General features: G+C 38.7%; 1 protein-coding gene across 8 annotated transcripts in view; it reads right to left on the reverse strand.

Annotated features, from left to right (window-relative positions):
* Window positions 1–5,745: 5,745 nt before the first annotated feature.
* LOC115432530 (unconventional myosin-XVIIIa-like) overlaps window positions 5,746–15,013 on the reverse strand; it is a 79,769-nt gene continuing 70,501 nt past the window's right edge. For all 8 annotated transcript variants that reach the window (XM_030153415.1, XM_030153414.1, XM_030153413.1 and 5 more), the window contains 2 exons: window positions 12,201–12,323; window positions 5,746–6,673 (listed from right to left, as the gene is read on the reverse strand). In XM_030153415.1, the coding sequence (XP_030009275.1) occupies window positions 6,505–6,673; window positions 12,201–12,323 (292 nt within the window). In that variant the 3' untranslated portion in view covers window positions 5,746–6,504. The remainder of the gene's footprint in view (window positions 6,674–12,200; window positions 12,324–15,013) is intronic.

Consider the following 15,013-nt stretch of genomic DNA (forward strand, 5'->3'; position numbering starts at 1 on the left):
TTTGTGTTCGTGATTTTATTGCATTCTCATCTGCACTCCTCATTGAGATCAGATGTCCGTAAGTAGAAGCCAATTATAATATACAGTTGCAACATTATCTTTCCCATTTTAATGTCAGTGTTCGCAAAAGTACTTTTTTTTTTCTCTTAAGTTGACTTTGTGTTTTAGTCAGTGCCTGATTTTACTTTGTCTACTTCTGGTTTGCGTTATTCTTGATTGTATGCTTTTGTTATTATTATTATCTTAAGCTTTATAATGAGACACCTTAGATGTTGTACTTCCTGCTGAAATGTACTCTCACATTGGTGTGAATCATCTTAATGAATACGCAGGAGACAATCTTTTAGTGAAACCCAAGAATGACTCAGATCAGCTGAGTCCGACTATACAGGGTGTCCCATAAGTCTCCATATAGAGGAGACATAATACATTCCATACATATATGGTTCTAACATGTATTTCTTTATATTTCAGATAACCCAAAGAATGCTTCAGCAGTGGAGGACACGCATTGAAATGTGTTCCCGACAAAATGGCAGTCATATAGAGCATATTATACAAAAAAAAAATGGTTTATGTCAAGGAATGTTTATTTTTCCTATGTATGGAGACTTATGGGACACCCTGTATTTAAATTCTAAAGGGCATCATCCATACACAACTTGCAACTATTAAAACCTAATAACAACACATACTCATGTAGAGTGACTCGTAACTTGTGACAAGTGACACTTACAACATAGATCGAATCGGTGAGTGATTCAGAATGATCCGTGTCCTTAAAATGATCCGAATTTCCCATCACTAAAATGTACCTATGTCAATGGGAACAGTCCAGTTTTACTTCAACCACACTGCCACCATACAAAGCTATTAAGCATTTCATTTATTTATGGCTCCAGGGATGTGGACCTTCCATTTTCTTTCTGCTAATGTTCATCAGAGTGACTAATCTGTGATACGAGTGACTGCCCAGTGTTATTTGTAGGTCAGAGATCAGAGGATAATGATGATGTAGAACCAAAGGTTATAGATGTAAGTCAATATATCTCACACTGCTATGTGTTATTTTCAGACACAGATTGTTGTACAGATGCAAGCACATTGTGCATTGCGTGTTTGCCTAAAAGTGCCAGACTACCTCCAGATGTAGTCAGGCAGACTCCAAAATCCAATCACAGCACATTTACATCTTGCATTAGCCTGCATTTTTCCTGATGTGGAAAAAGGTCATTTTAATACTAGGTGTAAATAGGCTGCGAGAGATAAAATAAATCTAAATATTTGGCATAATAATGGGTACTGCCACATAAAAATAGCACATTCATGTACTTCTCACTTATAACTGCGCCCATTTCACCATAATTATTAGATGCTGATCATTTGTCTACTTTTGAGATGGCAACAAAATGTTATTCCTAAACATAATTGAGACAGCTTTGATCAAAAGCAATATGTAATTTCAATCGCTCTAAGTTACATTCAGCAGTTTGGTTTTGTCCATGTGCATTAATGGAAGCCTGAGGCAGGGAGAGCACTAGATCAACACTCCCCCAAAGTGAACAGAGTAGAATGGGTTGTCAGAGACGACAACAATTAGTGACATCAGAGACATAAAGTCAAACGCAGCATGAAATAGTAGACTTGGGATGGACATTGGTGGAAAAGCAGAAAATGGGACATCAGCCAGGGCGGTGGGCTACTATTAGCCAAGCTAGGCAGTATAAACATGGCATTATTATAACCTTTATGGCTAATTTACGCACTGGAACCATTAGGTGAAGAGAAAGGTGTAAAAAATTATTTTACAACAGAGAAAGCGACAAAAGATGTAATAAAAAGTGATTGAATTTGGAGTTTGGTTGCACAGTGACAGTTTGAGTGAGACTGGCAAATGAACTGGACACATTGTTGGCTCTTTCCACCATTTCTTCCATGTAGTGGACTGCTGTAAAGAACATCCTGAGACTTAATTTTCCCCTCACCCACGCAAATAGACATACAGTGAGAGCGTCAGGGGCATCAACTCTCCTTTGGCAGGGATACTAAGCACTGAACAGAACTGAACACAGCAGGAGGTTTTAGCCACCTGCATACTGTGGAGTGGAGATAGAGAGACAAATCCAGCACTGAAACTATTGATAGACGCTAAAACATTTCCTTTTTCCCACTCCAGGGATTTCAGCAATTTGTTTTTAAGGTTTACGCCATGCTTACTGTAGCTAGGAGGACTGACATGAAACAAAATAAATCAAAGATTTCCTATTGCTATGGCTGCTAAAACTTATTCACTTTAGAAAGAGAAAAATGCTTTTATTGTTCCCAAGGCCCTGCACAGACCTATGCAAAATGTAAACAATGTTTGAGCTTACCTTTGAGCCTTGTTACAAGGGCCCACTACTGTGCAGTGTTCATTAGAGTGGAAATGATATGTGCAAACAAAGAGAGGCACCCAAGCAGCACACTGTGTTGTGTCTTTTCATCTCAGAATTGCAAATGAACGCAGCCTCCTCACCTGGTCCCTGCAGGCAGTGTCCCAGTGCCTCCAATCAGTGCTTTATTGACAGCAGACATCTAGCAGAAAACTGGGGAAGCTAATAGTTGAGGATGATGCCTGATAAACACATACTTCCCTCTAACTGCATCACCACATGTTTCACTGCCTAGCAGGCTGGCCTCCAACCAAGGTCAAAACGTAGAGATGCCTGGCAAATAGAGCTGCTTATGCTGGGACTGGCACATGGTTATATTTAGGAATCAGTGCAAACTCATTTTGGCTGTTTTCCATCTCCTTAGTCATTTTAAAAAGTGCATCGTTGTCCATACTGCCACTGAGGTCTGACAGGATGAGATAGTAGTTGAATATGTCAAGAATATACACAACTTTAGACAACTTACTAAAAATATGTAAATAATATGAGAAGAAAACAGACAAATCAACTGACTTTTGACTCAAAGGGGTCATATTTTGCAAAACCCATTTTTGCTAGTCTTTGGTTCATTTATTTGTGTATTTGGGGACTGTAATCGTTCAAAAAGTTTGAATTTGAAGCTTCCAGGTGCTGCAAAGCTATCTTTATATTCATTTTGGTAAAAAATGAGTTTCTACAACCTGTTTTAATTCCTTCTTAATTTGTTACATCTATAACTAGTTACACATATAAGGTCAAGACTGCCGACGAACATTTCTCAGAGTACGACATAATTGTTTGTCAACAGCCGCGGTTGTAGTCCATACTGAAAATATGTCCAAACTTCAAGTCGATTACCTAAAATGTTCAGTTGTTGGTTGTATTAACAAAAACAAATGGCTGAATGGGATAGAGCAGCACAGCCAACAACCTGGAGGGGGTGGAGTGTGAAGTAGCTCATTTGCATTTAAAGGGCCAGCGCTCATAATGACCTTTCTGGTGTCACTACTCAGAAATAGGGTTGAAGATGGACCTGTGGAGTTGAATTAATGAAGAATTCAGACCCAAGCATAGCATTTACAGTTTATGTAGACCACAGGGAAATGTTTTAACATACATAATTCCATTTTAAAAAGCAAAATATCACTCCTTTAAGGAATTAACAAACTGTAATGGCACTAGTGACTGGCTAACTAGAGGGATACAATTAGTGTGGATGGCAGAAAAGCAACAGAAACTTCCAATGCAGCAAATGTCTGCGGCCAAACCATTTTGTTTAAATAACAGGGAGGGTGGCACCGTAAACACAGACTTGCTTGGCTTTGTCAAGCTAATGACTTCCTGCTCCAGTGGTTTGTGAAACAGTGTTAGAGCCAAAATAAGTAAAATTGGGAGCAGAATTTAATCTGTCAGTCAATGGAAAGCCTTTAAGCAGAAACATGCAGCCACCCAGAGGATGCTCGCAAGTGAAGTGAAATTACAGAAAAAGCTCCCTGGCACCGAGTGAGGCACAAGAGCAGGTTGTGTATAGGAATGAGGATTACAGATTGGATGGATAAATAGGGGATTCTTTAAAGCAAAACACACTGAATGTCAACCAAGGTGGTAATATAAAACTATCAATGCCTTTGAATCTAGGTAAGCTTCACCTATGTAGAATGGAGATTGATGTGGCAGGAAGATCGTGCTTTCTCTCATTTTTTGATCTCCCTGAATTTGCCCCGAGCTTGGTTTGAACTGTGTAGACGTGCTGCAGTCATACTAACAACCCAAGTGTGGCAAGGTAGTGAGAAACATTCAGGCTGCTTTTCCAACTGCTCAGAATTAATCATTTCTATGAACTGTTTGTTTCCCCTGCAGTCTCGTAGGAAAACCGGATGGGTATGAGAAGCTCCGGGATAAATGAGCTGAAATTAATCAAACACATCAATGACTTGTTTTGCTCAAACTGTCCTGCCTCTTTTCTAACCTGATTTTCTCCAACTGTTTTGTGATAGCAATTCAAAACAAAACCGTTTCCAAATTATACATCAGCAAGGTATATGTAATTACAGCATAGAAAAAACACTGATCTGTAAACAAACAGCTGAATTTATTTTCTATTTTCTGAAAACAAAACAAAAAATCTCAACAAATGGTGATCTGATCAATAATGAAAATAGACAAACTTTTCCAAAAAAAAAGAAGAAAAAAAAGAAAATGAATGAATTGTACAAAGTTTTGATGCATAATGTGTAAAGCCAGCACCTCCAACTTACAAAAAATGACATCAAACTTAAAACATTTTACCCACTTAACAAGTCTCTATTCTGAAGCTCTGACATCAAAGTTTCCTGTGTTCTACATTAATATGCTCAAGCTAAAAAAAAGAAAAGAAAAGCAGGGAAAATAAGATATGAAATGCAGATTAGCCTCTTCTGAGAAGATATGCAAATAGCAAGCCAGACATTTTAAGCTTTTCTTTGCACATGAGCAAACTCACTAGCTCACACATATCCTTTCTTATTAACATCTACCTAGACATTATTTAAATAGAGTTTAAAATTCATAAGGTCACAATCATCTAAAGATATTATTATCATTCTGTAAGGCCAAATACTGCAACTTTCATATCTCTAGACCACAGCACAACAAAATGTAGTCTTTCCCAGTCTGAAACAACACGAAGGAAATTAATAACAGCAGAATGGCTTAAATGTAAGGGTATTTTTGGTTAAATTCTGCAAGATTTATATATCTTGCAATATATATAGAGAGCACAGTACAGTCAGAGGTGGTAATTCTGTTGAACTGAGGTAAGATATAAATCTTGTAGAACTCTCTCAGATACTAAAATATGCACACAAGCTTGTAATACAGTATTTGAGTGCCTGCTCATAGTACAACTGTAGCCTTTTATTTTTACCAAATTTACCCACATACAAAATAAAATAGTCTTCAACTTTTACTATTTGGCACCTTGAACTGTAAAGACTACAAAAATGACTTCAAAGGTTATCGTTCAAATCACTATCGCCAAAAAAACCCTTATTTAAAGACAATCTGCGTAACTCACTCATAACAAACCCCTAAAGGTTAGAATAACTAATTACGTTATGTCCTTGCATCTCTTAAGAAGGGGCACATATGCCAACTGAACAAGCAGTGAATACATTCTCCTTTAGTTCAAGTGGATAAAAGTATGGCCTTACCACTAAATAGTCACAGCAAAAGAATTCCCAGCATGCAGTTCACCTACAGTTACAAAGAGTGTCACATAAAGCTTTTATCTCCATACAGTGCTTTTCATTGCAGTATCTTATAATATCTTACTTTGCTAGCTTAATGGCTTGGATGTCAGATATATGTGTACTATATATACATGTTTTGATTTGTTTTGGGGTTGTTTTTTTTCAGATCTTGCCTTAATCCTTCTCACAGCTCGTCTTTATTATCTACCATCTTGGTTCTTATGACAGAAATCAATTTTCAAAAATAATTTTTCTCTTATTATCAGCAATTAACACAATCTGCCAATTTGTCTGAAAAAATGTTGACTATCTCTCCATATATACAGTCTAGAATCTCAACCAGGAACACATGTATATGTACATTTAAAGCAAGGTAATTAATTGAAGATGGGTTAATTCCTCCCACTGCTTTAGTCCACATTAACAGGACAGAGATAAGAGCAGTCTTAATAGTTGGTCAGACCTTCTTGGAGAAGTACAGCCAAAGCAGGCTTATCTAAATCCTCTTGGCAGAGCTATCTGAATAGTCAGACTACAGTTCAGAAGAGAGCTTAAAGTTGCCTGAAAAGCAGCTTTTTAAATAAAGTAGCGACAGAAAGTTCTTCTGATAGTGCTTAACTTGGATGTCTTGAATTCATTTACTTTTGTATACACTTAGTTTCAATATTTAGTGTTTAAAAAAAGCAAGAAAAGAATGCATATCAGCCATGAGAGTCACATCACAGCAGTAAAAAGTAAAGCGAACACAAAAATGTCCAAACTAAATCTCCAGTGTTGACTTTGCTTCCTCCCTGTCCTTGCCTCTGGATGCAGCCGGCTTCTCTCTATTGCTGAGAAACAGTGTTAAAGTTTGGAGAAGAGAATTATGTCGCTCCTTTGTGTTTTGTGTCCACAGAGCATGAGGTGACTGGAGTCTGGGTTACGACATGTTCTCCATCGCTCTGCCTCAGGGACTGCTTACTGGAGTCTTTTTCCACCTCATCCTCTTCATCAGATCTGCCAAGACTCCGGTTCATCTGACACACCGGAGGACTATGGGGATTAGCAAAAAGACACACCATTAGATCATTACTTGGCTGTTTACAGTAGAAGCAAAACTCAAAAGTTTAGACAGAAAAACAGGTGCTATTAAAACAAGAGAAACCACAAGTGATTTAGACTGTATACACTGTTCTCCGACAGTAAACATCACAGTTCAGAGTTGTCTTATACCAAGTGCAAACACCATGCAGGGACAAATATTTACTTTCCATGCATGTACAAATACAGTCACAGAAAAAATTATTAGACCATCTAGAGTCATCAAAAACAATGGTTATCCAGTCAAGCACTAAGTCCTGTGTGTATCATGTGACTAAAACAGACAGAAAAAAAACAAGGAATAAAAGCACTGTTTTTGGCAGTACATTGCCATAGCTACTGATGTAAAAACTTAACTGATTTTGGTTATTATTAAGAAAATATGGAAAATGGCTGGATATCAGCTCTGAAATTAAACTCTTATGAGCTATTTTTGTTGCTATCATTATATTTGTCCAAAAAAATGTACCTTTAGTTGTACCAGGCATTAAAATGAACACGAAAATGAAGAAAACAAGGGTGATCTAATAATTTTTTCCATGACTATATAGCTCATTTTTACATATAATACCTGCAATAATACATGTGTAAATAAATAGTGTGATTCTGCATTACTGAGCTCACTAATTCATCAGAAAATTAGTCACTTTTCTCTATATGTGTAACACTTATTAAAAGTCATCTAAAACCACAGCTTTACAGAGGCTGACCATGAGGATAATTTAATTTAAAACTTGAATAACAACTTAATTCATTGTAGAGATGCCGTTAAATTGCCAAGAGCACTGCTTGTTAATACACAGAGGACAGGAAGCAAGAATTAATGAATACATGTCCAACCTACACAGTACCACATAGTACATGCTGTCCACTGATAGGAGCTGCTCTGCCACGATTTGCATAACTTACGTATTCTGAGGTGTTAGACGCCTTGTGACATCTTGTTGGGGGACTGTGATAGCTCTAATTTGGTGTCAAAACTTGTGTGAGTGTTAAACATAGCACACAATTCAAGCTGATGTTTGGTAGTATGAACTGATGATGTACGATCAGATGCATTTAGTGCAAGTTAAATAAGTTCTGTCCTCTTTCTGCTCAGTTAGTATGCAGTTATAAAAAATGAAACAATAATTTGATCCTTGGTGTTTCAGCAGAATATCTTGTAAAGGTTCTGATCTGATGCATGGTGAAAATAGCAGCCAGCATAACATAACACACCGCAAGCAGCAAAACATATGAGAAAAGCATATAAAAAATATGCCTTTCAGTGTAGGAATTGTAATTGTGTACTAGAAAGTAGTGCTCCTAGAAAATGTTATAACGTGGTAGTATTATTGAACTCTTTTATGAAACAACCTTAGCATAAAAGTCCATGAACTAGAATTATCCCACTTGACACTTTTCAGTTATTTATGTGAGAGTTAATAAAAAAAAAAAAAAAATGGAGAAAACATGTTCAAGGACATGTACTTTCTCCCAAAAAAGGCTCACACTGTATTGCATTTTTTAAAGTAGCAAAGAAAGCAGAGATGACAGCGAAATTGCTTTTTAAAAAAATAGGCTTTTGAAACCCAGAGTTAAATTTAGTCTGTAATTATGATGCACACTCTACACTACAAATACTATCAAAATAGAAGTTGCATAACAATTTGATTTAATTTTCAGCATCTGTTTGTGCTAAAGAATGACGGCAGATCGACATTTTCTCAAACAAACAGCTTGCACTCACAGAGATGCAATTCATCTTTATGAAATCAAAACTCACAAAGTGATCCTACTTTTAAACAGTATATTTGAAGGGGAGTATTACCAGCACTGAATGTTTTTAGGGTTAGAAGTGCAATAAATACATGTAAAAGCTGACAGAACAAGGCTAATGTGATTGTTGTGCTTGCAGCGACACATGATCACATGACATGACACATTAGTGTAGCAAAACATCAACTGTTATAAATATACTTAACACAATTAAAAACACACGGTCCAAACATGTGGTGTAATTTCCAGAAAATAATTTGCTCAGATGCCTATTTAGTCTATGTTGTTCACGAGATGAGTAACACAGTTAACAGCTGTATTTTTTTTCATTTCCAACGAGCACGACTTCGGCATTTGGACTAATCCCTTAATATCGGACCTTGAGTCGGATCTCTTGTACAGAGTCACGCTTGACTGGTAACTTTAGGTGTGGTCAATGGCCTATATAAAGGCAGCAAAGAAAATGCAGAAATGTTTTTGCTACCTCAAAATGCCACGACTTACGATACAACAAAGAGAACGTGCCATTGGCATGTTACGAGCAGGTCTGAGCCGTGGTGAAGTCGCTCGCCGTCTGTGCTGTCATCGCAGTACAATCAGTCATCTGAGTGTCAGAGAACATGAGACAGGCACTGTTGCCGACCAACCGCACCCAGGCCAGCCAATAGTAACGATGGAAGCACACGTTTTTGGAAGCCAGAGATGGACACATCCGATATTGAATGATGACACTATCAATTTCTGAGTACCTGTATTCAGTGACTGAAAAAACATGTTAAGTTGATCACAATTTGTCCACAATTCATTCTCTAATGACCAATGCTTCCCTCTTTAATATGAAGGTAACCCCAGACCAATTAATTTAATATATCTCCAAATATACATATTCTGACCCGTACGTTTTTAATGGCGCTAAGTATACATCAAAAGTGATCTTAAATCTAAATACAAAACAGACGAACATTGGTTACATCAAAGATTATGGCACACAGTTTTGATTTATCTAATATTACTTTTGAAAATAAAACTTCTAATAACTAGAAAACCACTCGGACAGCGCAGACCTCCGCCAAGGCAGATCAGTGCCCCCCCCCCATCCCACCCCCCCCATCACCACCAAAATTTAATCATTTGGAACAAATGATTAAATTTGGAACAAATGATTAAATTTCAGGAAATGTTGATACTGGCACAAGGAACTTGTGCCAGTATCAACAATTCCTGACATTTTCATCCAAATCCGTCCATAACTTTTTGAGTTATCTTGCACACAGACAGACAAACAGACAAACCAACGGCGGCAAAAACATAACCTCCTTGGTGGAGGTAATAATACCAGCCAATATTAGAGTATCAGAGGATTAGACCCATCCATTGATGCACTACAAACTGAGTTAGTATACTGAAGGATTCACTCATGCCAGATTTCTGCGTTATTATCACACCAAGCATCACCTCGTTCTGTTGGTATCAATCACTGTCAGCCCTGTAGAGGTACTTCATCACCAAGTTATCCATCTTCTTCTGCTTCTTTTTGGTATCCTTCTTGCTTGATGGCGGCCTGTCCTCATCACATGCTTGTGCCGGGGCCCTTTTAACACTGCTGGAGCTGCGGTATGAAATGGTCGAGTCAGAAGAAGATGACTCAGAAGAAGATGAAGATGAAGAGGAGTCCTCTGATTCACTCTGCTTCTTCTTTGATTTTTTCTTGGACTTCTTGGCCTTCTTCCCTTTGGAGCTCTTTCTGCTGTGACGATCATCTGAAGAGGATTCATCCGATAGAGACACTTTACTTTTTTTATCCTTACGACTGCGGGAGCTGCTGGTACTCAAGGTGCTGGAGGGTCGATTCCTGTAATCCAATGCAGAACTTGAACCAGAACGAAGCAAACTGGATGTGCTGCAGCCGAGGCCTTCATCTTCCCCCTTTTTTCTACTGTCCTCTGCTCCAAGGCCTTTCTTCTCATCCTCTTCTTCATCGCTGGACTCATCAAGTTTGCTGCGCTTGAACTTAATGGGTTTGAAGCTTAGCACCTCGTTGATAGCAGCCTCTAAGTCAGGGTCCAGGTAGTTGCGATGTGCCACGGTCTTAATATCTGATGAATCTGGCAGAGCGCTGTCAGTGGAGGATGGCTGAGCTGGATTGGAAAAACTGCGACTGAACGAGCGAGGACTGAATGATGAAGTTCCTGCTTCACTAAAAGCCATACTGCGGCCGTCATCGTCATCGTCGTCATCATCGTGCAGGCCAAATTCACTGAGGCCACAGCTCCGAGCAAGGGACAAACGTGAGCTACTTCGTTTGTCATCTTTCCAAGAACTGCTGCGATGGAGTGATCGAGGACTGGAGCGGCTTACGCTGCTGATAGTCGACTTATTGTCATCGTCCATGTCCAACATGCTCCTTCGGGTGGAAATCCTGCTGGGGGCCACTGAGGATACCATGGAGTCCTTATCAAATTCGGGGCTGCTTCGGGAAGTCCAGCGGGATTCAAAGCCCTTCCTGGCTCTGCTGGTTGCCTCAGAGTAAGCCATGGAGATGACAGAGCCTTTGTCATCCATGTCATCTTGTGTCTGACTCCTCTTCCAGTCCTCCTGCAGTTCTCCAGATTTAGACTTGGCCTTGCGAATGGAGGCGTGGTCCGGTGTGTCAACCTGCTCTTTGAGAGTGCTAAAAAGGGAGCTCTCATCGCCCGTGCCCCCTATGGAGTCTTTCAGGTTAGAACGTTTCCTGTAGCTCAGGGAACTCATGACAGACACTGATCTGTTCTGCTCTACCTCTTTCCCCTCTTTGCTTCCTTCATTCATCTTCTCTTTACCTTCTTTCACCTCCTTGGTATCTGCATTTGCTGCATATCTAAGGAGTTGAATAAGTGACACTCGAGATGACCAAAAGGAAAAAAATTTACAAAATGAAAATGAAACAAAAGTATTATTTCATGTGGTCTGACCTTTCACACTCTTCATTTTAAATAAACATCACCATGGTTTGGTATCATAGGAAGTTAAGGCTAGCATCAGTAATAAACAAACAAAAATAAAGATATAAAAAGTTAACAACAACCCAACCAGTCAGTGCCAAGTGTAGAGAGGCTAAGCACACATAGATGATGACAGAAGGATGTAGATATGAGGTTATAAAGTCTGCTCCCAAATCGGTAGTGTGAAAGTAAAATTAACTGGACCATATTAATCTTGGTTCAGATTTTCATGTGATAAAACCTCCTAAATGTCTGGAAAAATGATATATAATATATAGTATTTCAATCCAGAGAGACTGTGACTTTGGTAACTTCACATTTATCCCTGATGTTGGACAGTGAATTTGTCATATTCATTTTGCCCTTGGGACCAGAGAATATATATAAATTAACTCTGGGGACTGCAGTTATGTACAGTATACAGAAAGTGAGGTAATCAGCCAAGAAGAAGATCTATGTTACTGAGGCAGAGTCACCATTTAGCAGGCATGCCAACTAGCCACGGGCCACTTCAATAAATTTGACAGCAGCCGCTTCCTATTCTGCCTCCTGTCATTAGACAGATTACTGCTAGAGAGAGATGACACCTCATCACATGAAATACCCATCCTCCTGTTGCAAAGTGCCCCAGGTAATCCTGCGCCTTTTTAGACCTGGAAATGTGGGTAGTTTTATCACTGCGATACCAAAGGGAGATATAGTGGTTATCCGTCATGATGCAAAGGGATGACAGAACTAACCTGGTGCTCTTCAGACTTCCCTCCTCTGACAGGGCCTTGGTGGAGCCTTTGTTCTTCGACAGCCAAGACTTAACACCATCCACCCGGTCCTCCACCTCAGAATCTGTTTCTGTCTCATCCCCACTGTGAAGAAAAGACTTTATAAGAGGCAGTTCACACCATAGTCAAAATATTCACCTTAACCAGTCAGTTTTCTGTCAGTGCAAAAAGGTGGAGGATAAGAAGTTTTTTGACACTGTTCAAATATATTAGAAGACTCAATCTTTGTGAAAACATTGATAATTCAGTGTCAAGTTATGAGGATTTGACGAACTCACAGGATTAAAACTGACTTGTAATGTGAAAACTTTGACTGGCAGGTTCTGACATTTGAGAAGTTTTGTGTTAGTTTATACATTCAAAATACATTCATCACAACTGAAAAAAGGGTGAGTTTATGCAATCCAGGCAGATTATGGGTATTTAGTTTTGATAATCAGAGATATAAAGAAATTCAACAGAATGTTAAATAGATGTAGATGACTGAAGCAAAAGGAAATCGAGGCAGAATATAGATGAGGCTCTAGGAGGCATAATTAACTTGTTTGGCTGGTTTTGGGCTGCTAGCATCTGTGTGGCATGTCACCTGCTCATGGTGATTGTTATTGGAGTGGAGCCATGAGACAGCCTTGTGGCCTTACGCTTGACATGACAATCAATATACAGGGACCTGTGGATCCAAGTGAAAAGCACAGTAGATCCCACCTGGATAAGGTCAATCCTCTTTCATTTGTCTCAAATCCATGGTGAACGTTTCTGAATTATGCATCCCATTGTGTGGGGAGGTTAATGTGACAGGAAATGGCGAGGAGGTGGAATGTACAATGAAATAACCTTAACATCAATTCTGCCTTAATAGTCAGAATGTGTGAAATGCATTATGTAAAAGTCCCATCTTTTTTTTGAGCACACACTGCTTCCAGGGCTGATGTTAACTACACTATATCCCTTTGTGTACTTAATGTGTGAAAATAAATGTTCACATGACAGTTTCAAAACTGCACAAGGATGCATATGTTAGGATGACCTAAAATACATCTGACATGTGTGTGCCTTCAGAGAAAATGACATCACCCATGATATATTTTTGGTTTTACAATGACACATCATAACTTATATTAAAAACACTATAGAAGGGTGAACGGTATAAAGGAGAAAACATTCTACTTGATTAATAGCAACTACGTAAGTATGTGTGAGTTGTCTTGTATCAATTACGATTATTTATGGTCGTACCTACCCTAGCTTTCAAACTGTCATGTTTCATCAATCTCATATACATACTCTGTTTATTATTTCATTCAAGATTTACCTCCATCCTGTGTATTAGACAGCTGACTGCCATTAAAAAATGAGCAACAGTGAAGGATGTAACAGATAGTCGCTCGTAGGACAAGCTTATCTATCTGATTCTTGAAACATGTTACAAAATGCTTACGAGGAACAAATACAATATTCAAAGTGGTCTGAGATGACAGACAGACTGCTGTGCTCCATCATTTGTCCACATACTAGACATCTATCTATGTAGGTCTCCTAGAGAACAACATGCCATTTACTTTGTCACCAGGCACCGTGTAATGCTTTTGAGAACATAGTGTCCTATCTTTTCCTCCTCTTTTTTTGGTGGTTTGTTTAAAAGGTTTTTTGTGATTCTGTGTGAATTCATGACTATGTGTGCAGTGTTATAGCACAAAGCATGACAAGCTGATGATTCTGGGACTGAGTGTTATTGAGGCTTTCAGGCTTACTAAGAGTACTAGTATGCTTAATTTTACTATTATCAACCTTTATATGGAAGGTGCCCATGATCCCAAAGAGACTTAAAAGCTTGGCAACAGTGTCTACCAAAAAAAATGCTCATTTCAGAGTTTTGAGAGGTGCTTCATGAGGCAGCAAACTATCATTCTGAGCCCAAGTCCAGCTATTATATTCCACCCCTTTATTTTCTGTCACCTCTCCTACACCTCATGCTAAATACAGTGGAAAAAGTCCCTCCCAAAAACAGATAATAGCTTGATTAATACTAGCAAGTCGATTACTCAGGCTGCTCATTTGTCAGCTCTGTAATGCAGTAACTTTTTAACATGATCTATTACACAACAAAATACTAAAACCAGCCCACAGCTAAATTATCTCTCGCCATCCCCACTTGCTAACACACATGAACAAAATAAAAGGTGGCTTGCAATTGAGTGCTTTGCAAATGGTGTCACAAACGATTTGTCCTTGGCCCCACACTACTAGCTAACCAGTCCTGAGGCTCGTAGATACAAACAAGCCCCAAGAATTTAGAACTGAACATTAATCGCTTCTGACAACTGGCCTGCACTGGTTGTAAATCTCTGTCACAAATACTTAAGCTCAGCATCAAATCTCGTATGGCTTGGTTCTATCAGTTTAGCACTTAGGTTCCAACACTGTATTTTTATGAAATTTTCTACACAAGGGTTAATTACATATCAACAAATGAGTGCAAAGGGCATTATTTTCATGCACACTTAACTGTGTTTGAGGAGAAATTCACTTCACACTGAAGGATAATTGTCACTTAGTGTCAAGCACGCAAGACCCAATGATGGAAGCTTTTCAACAGTATACATCGAATAGGCAAAGACCTACATAACACCTCACCTCTACACTTAACTGTAACCTTTTGCAGTCTGCTAGAAGCTTGAAAATCCATAACATATCTACCACTACAATCGTGGTATTGTTATTGAAGCTACTACACTTATTTTGAATGATACTGTAAATCATGTAGAAAAACCACT

Source organism: Sphaeramia orbicularis, chromosome 14 (genome assembly GCF_902148855.1).
Source record: "Sphaeramia orbicularis chromosome 14, fSphaOr1.1, whole genome shotgun sequence".
Lineage (NCBI taxonomy): Eukaryota > Metazoa > Chordata > Actinopteri > Kurtiformes > Apogonidae > Sphaeramia > Sphaeramia orbicularis.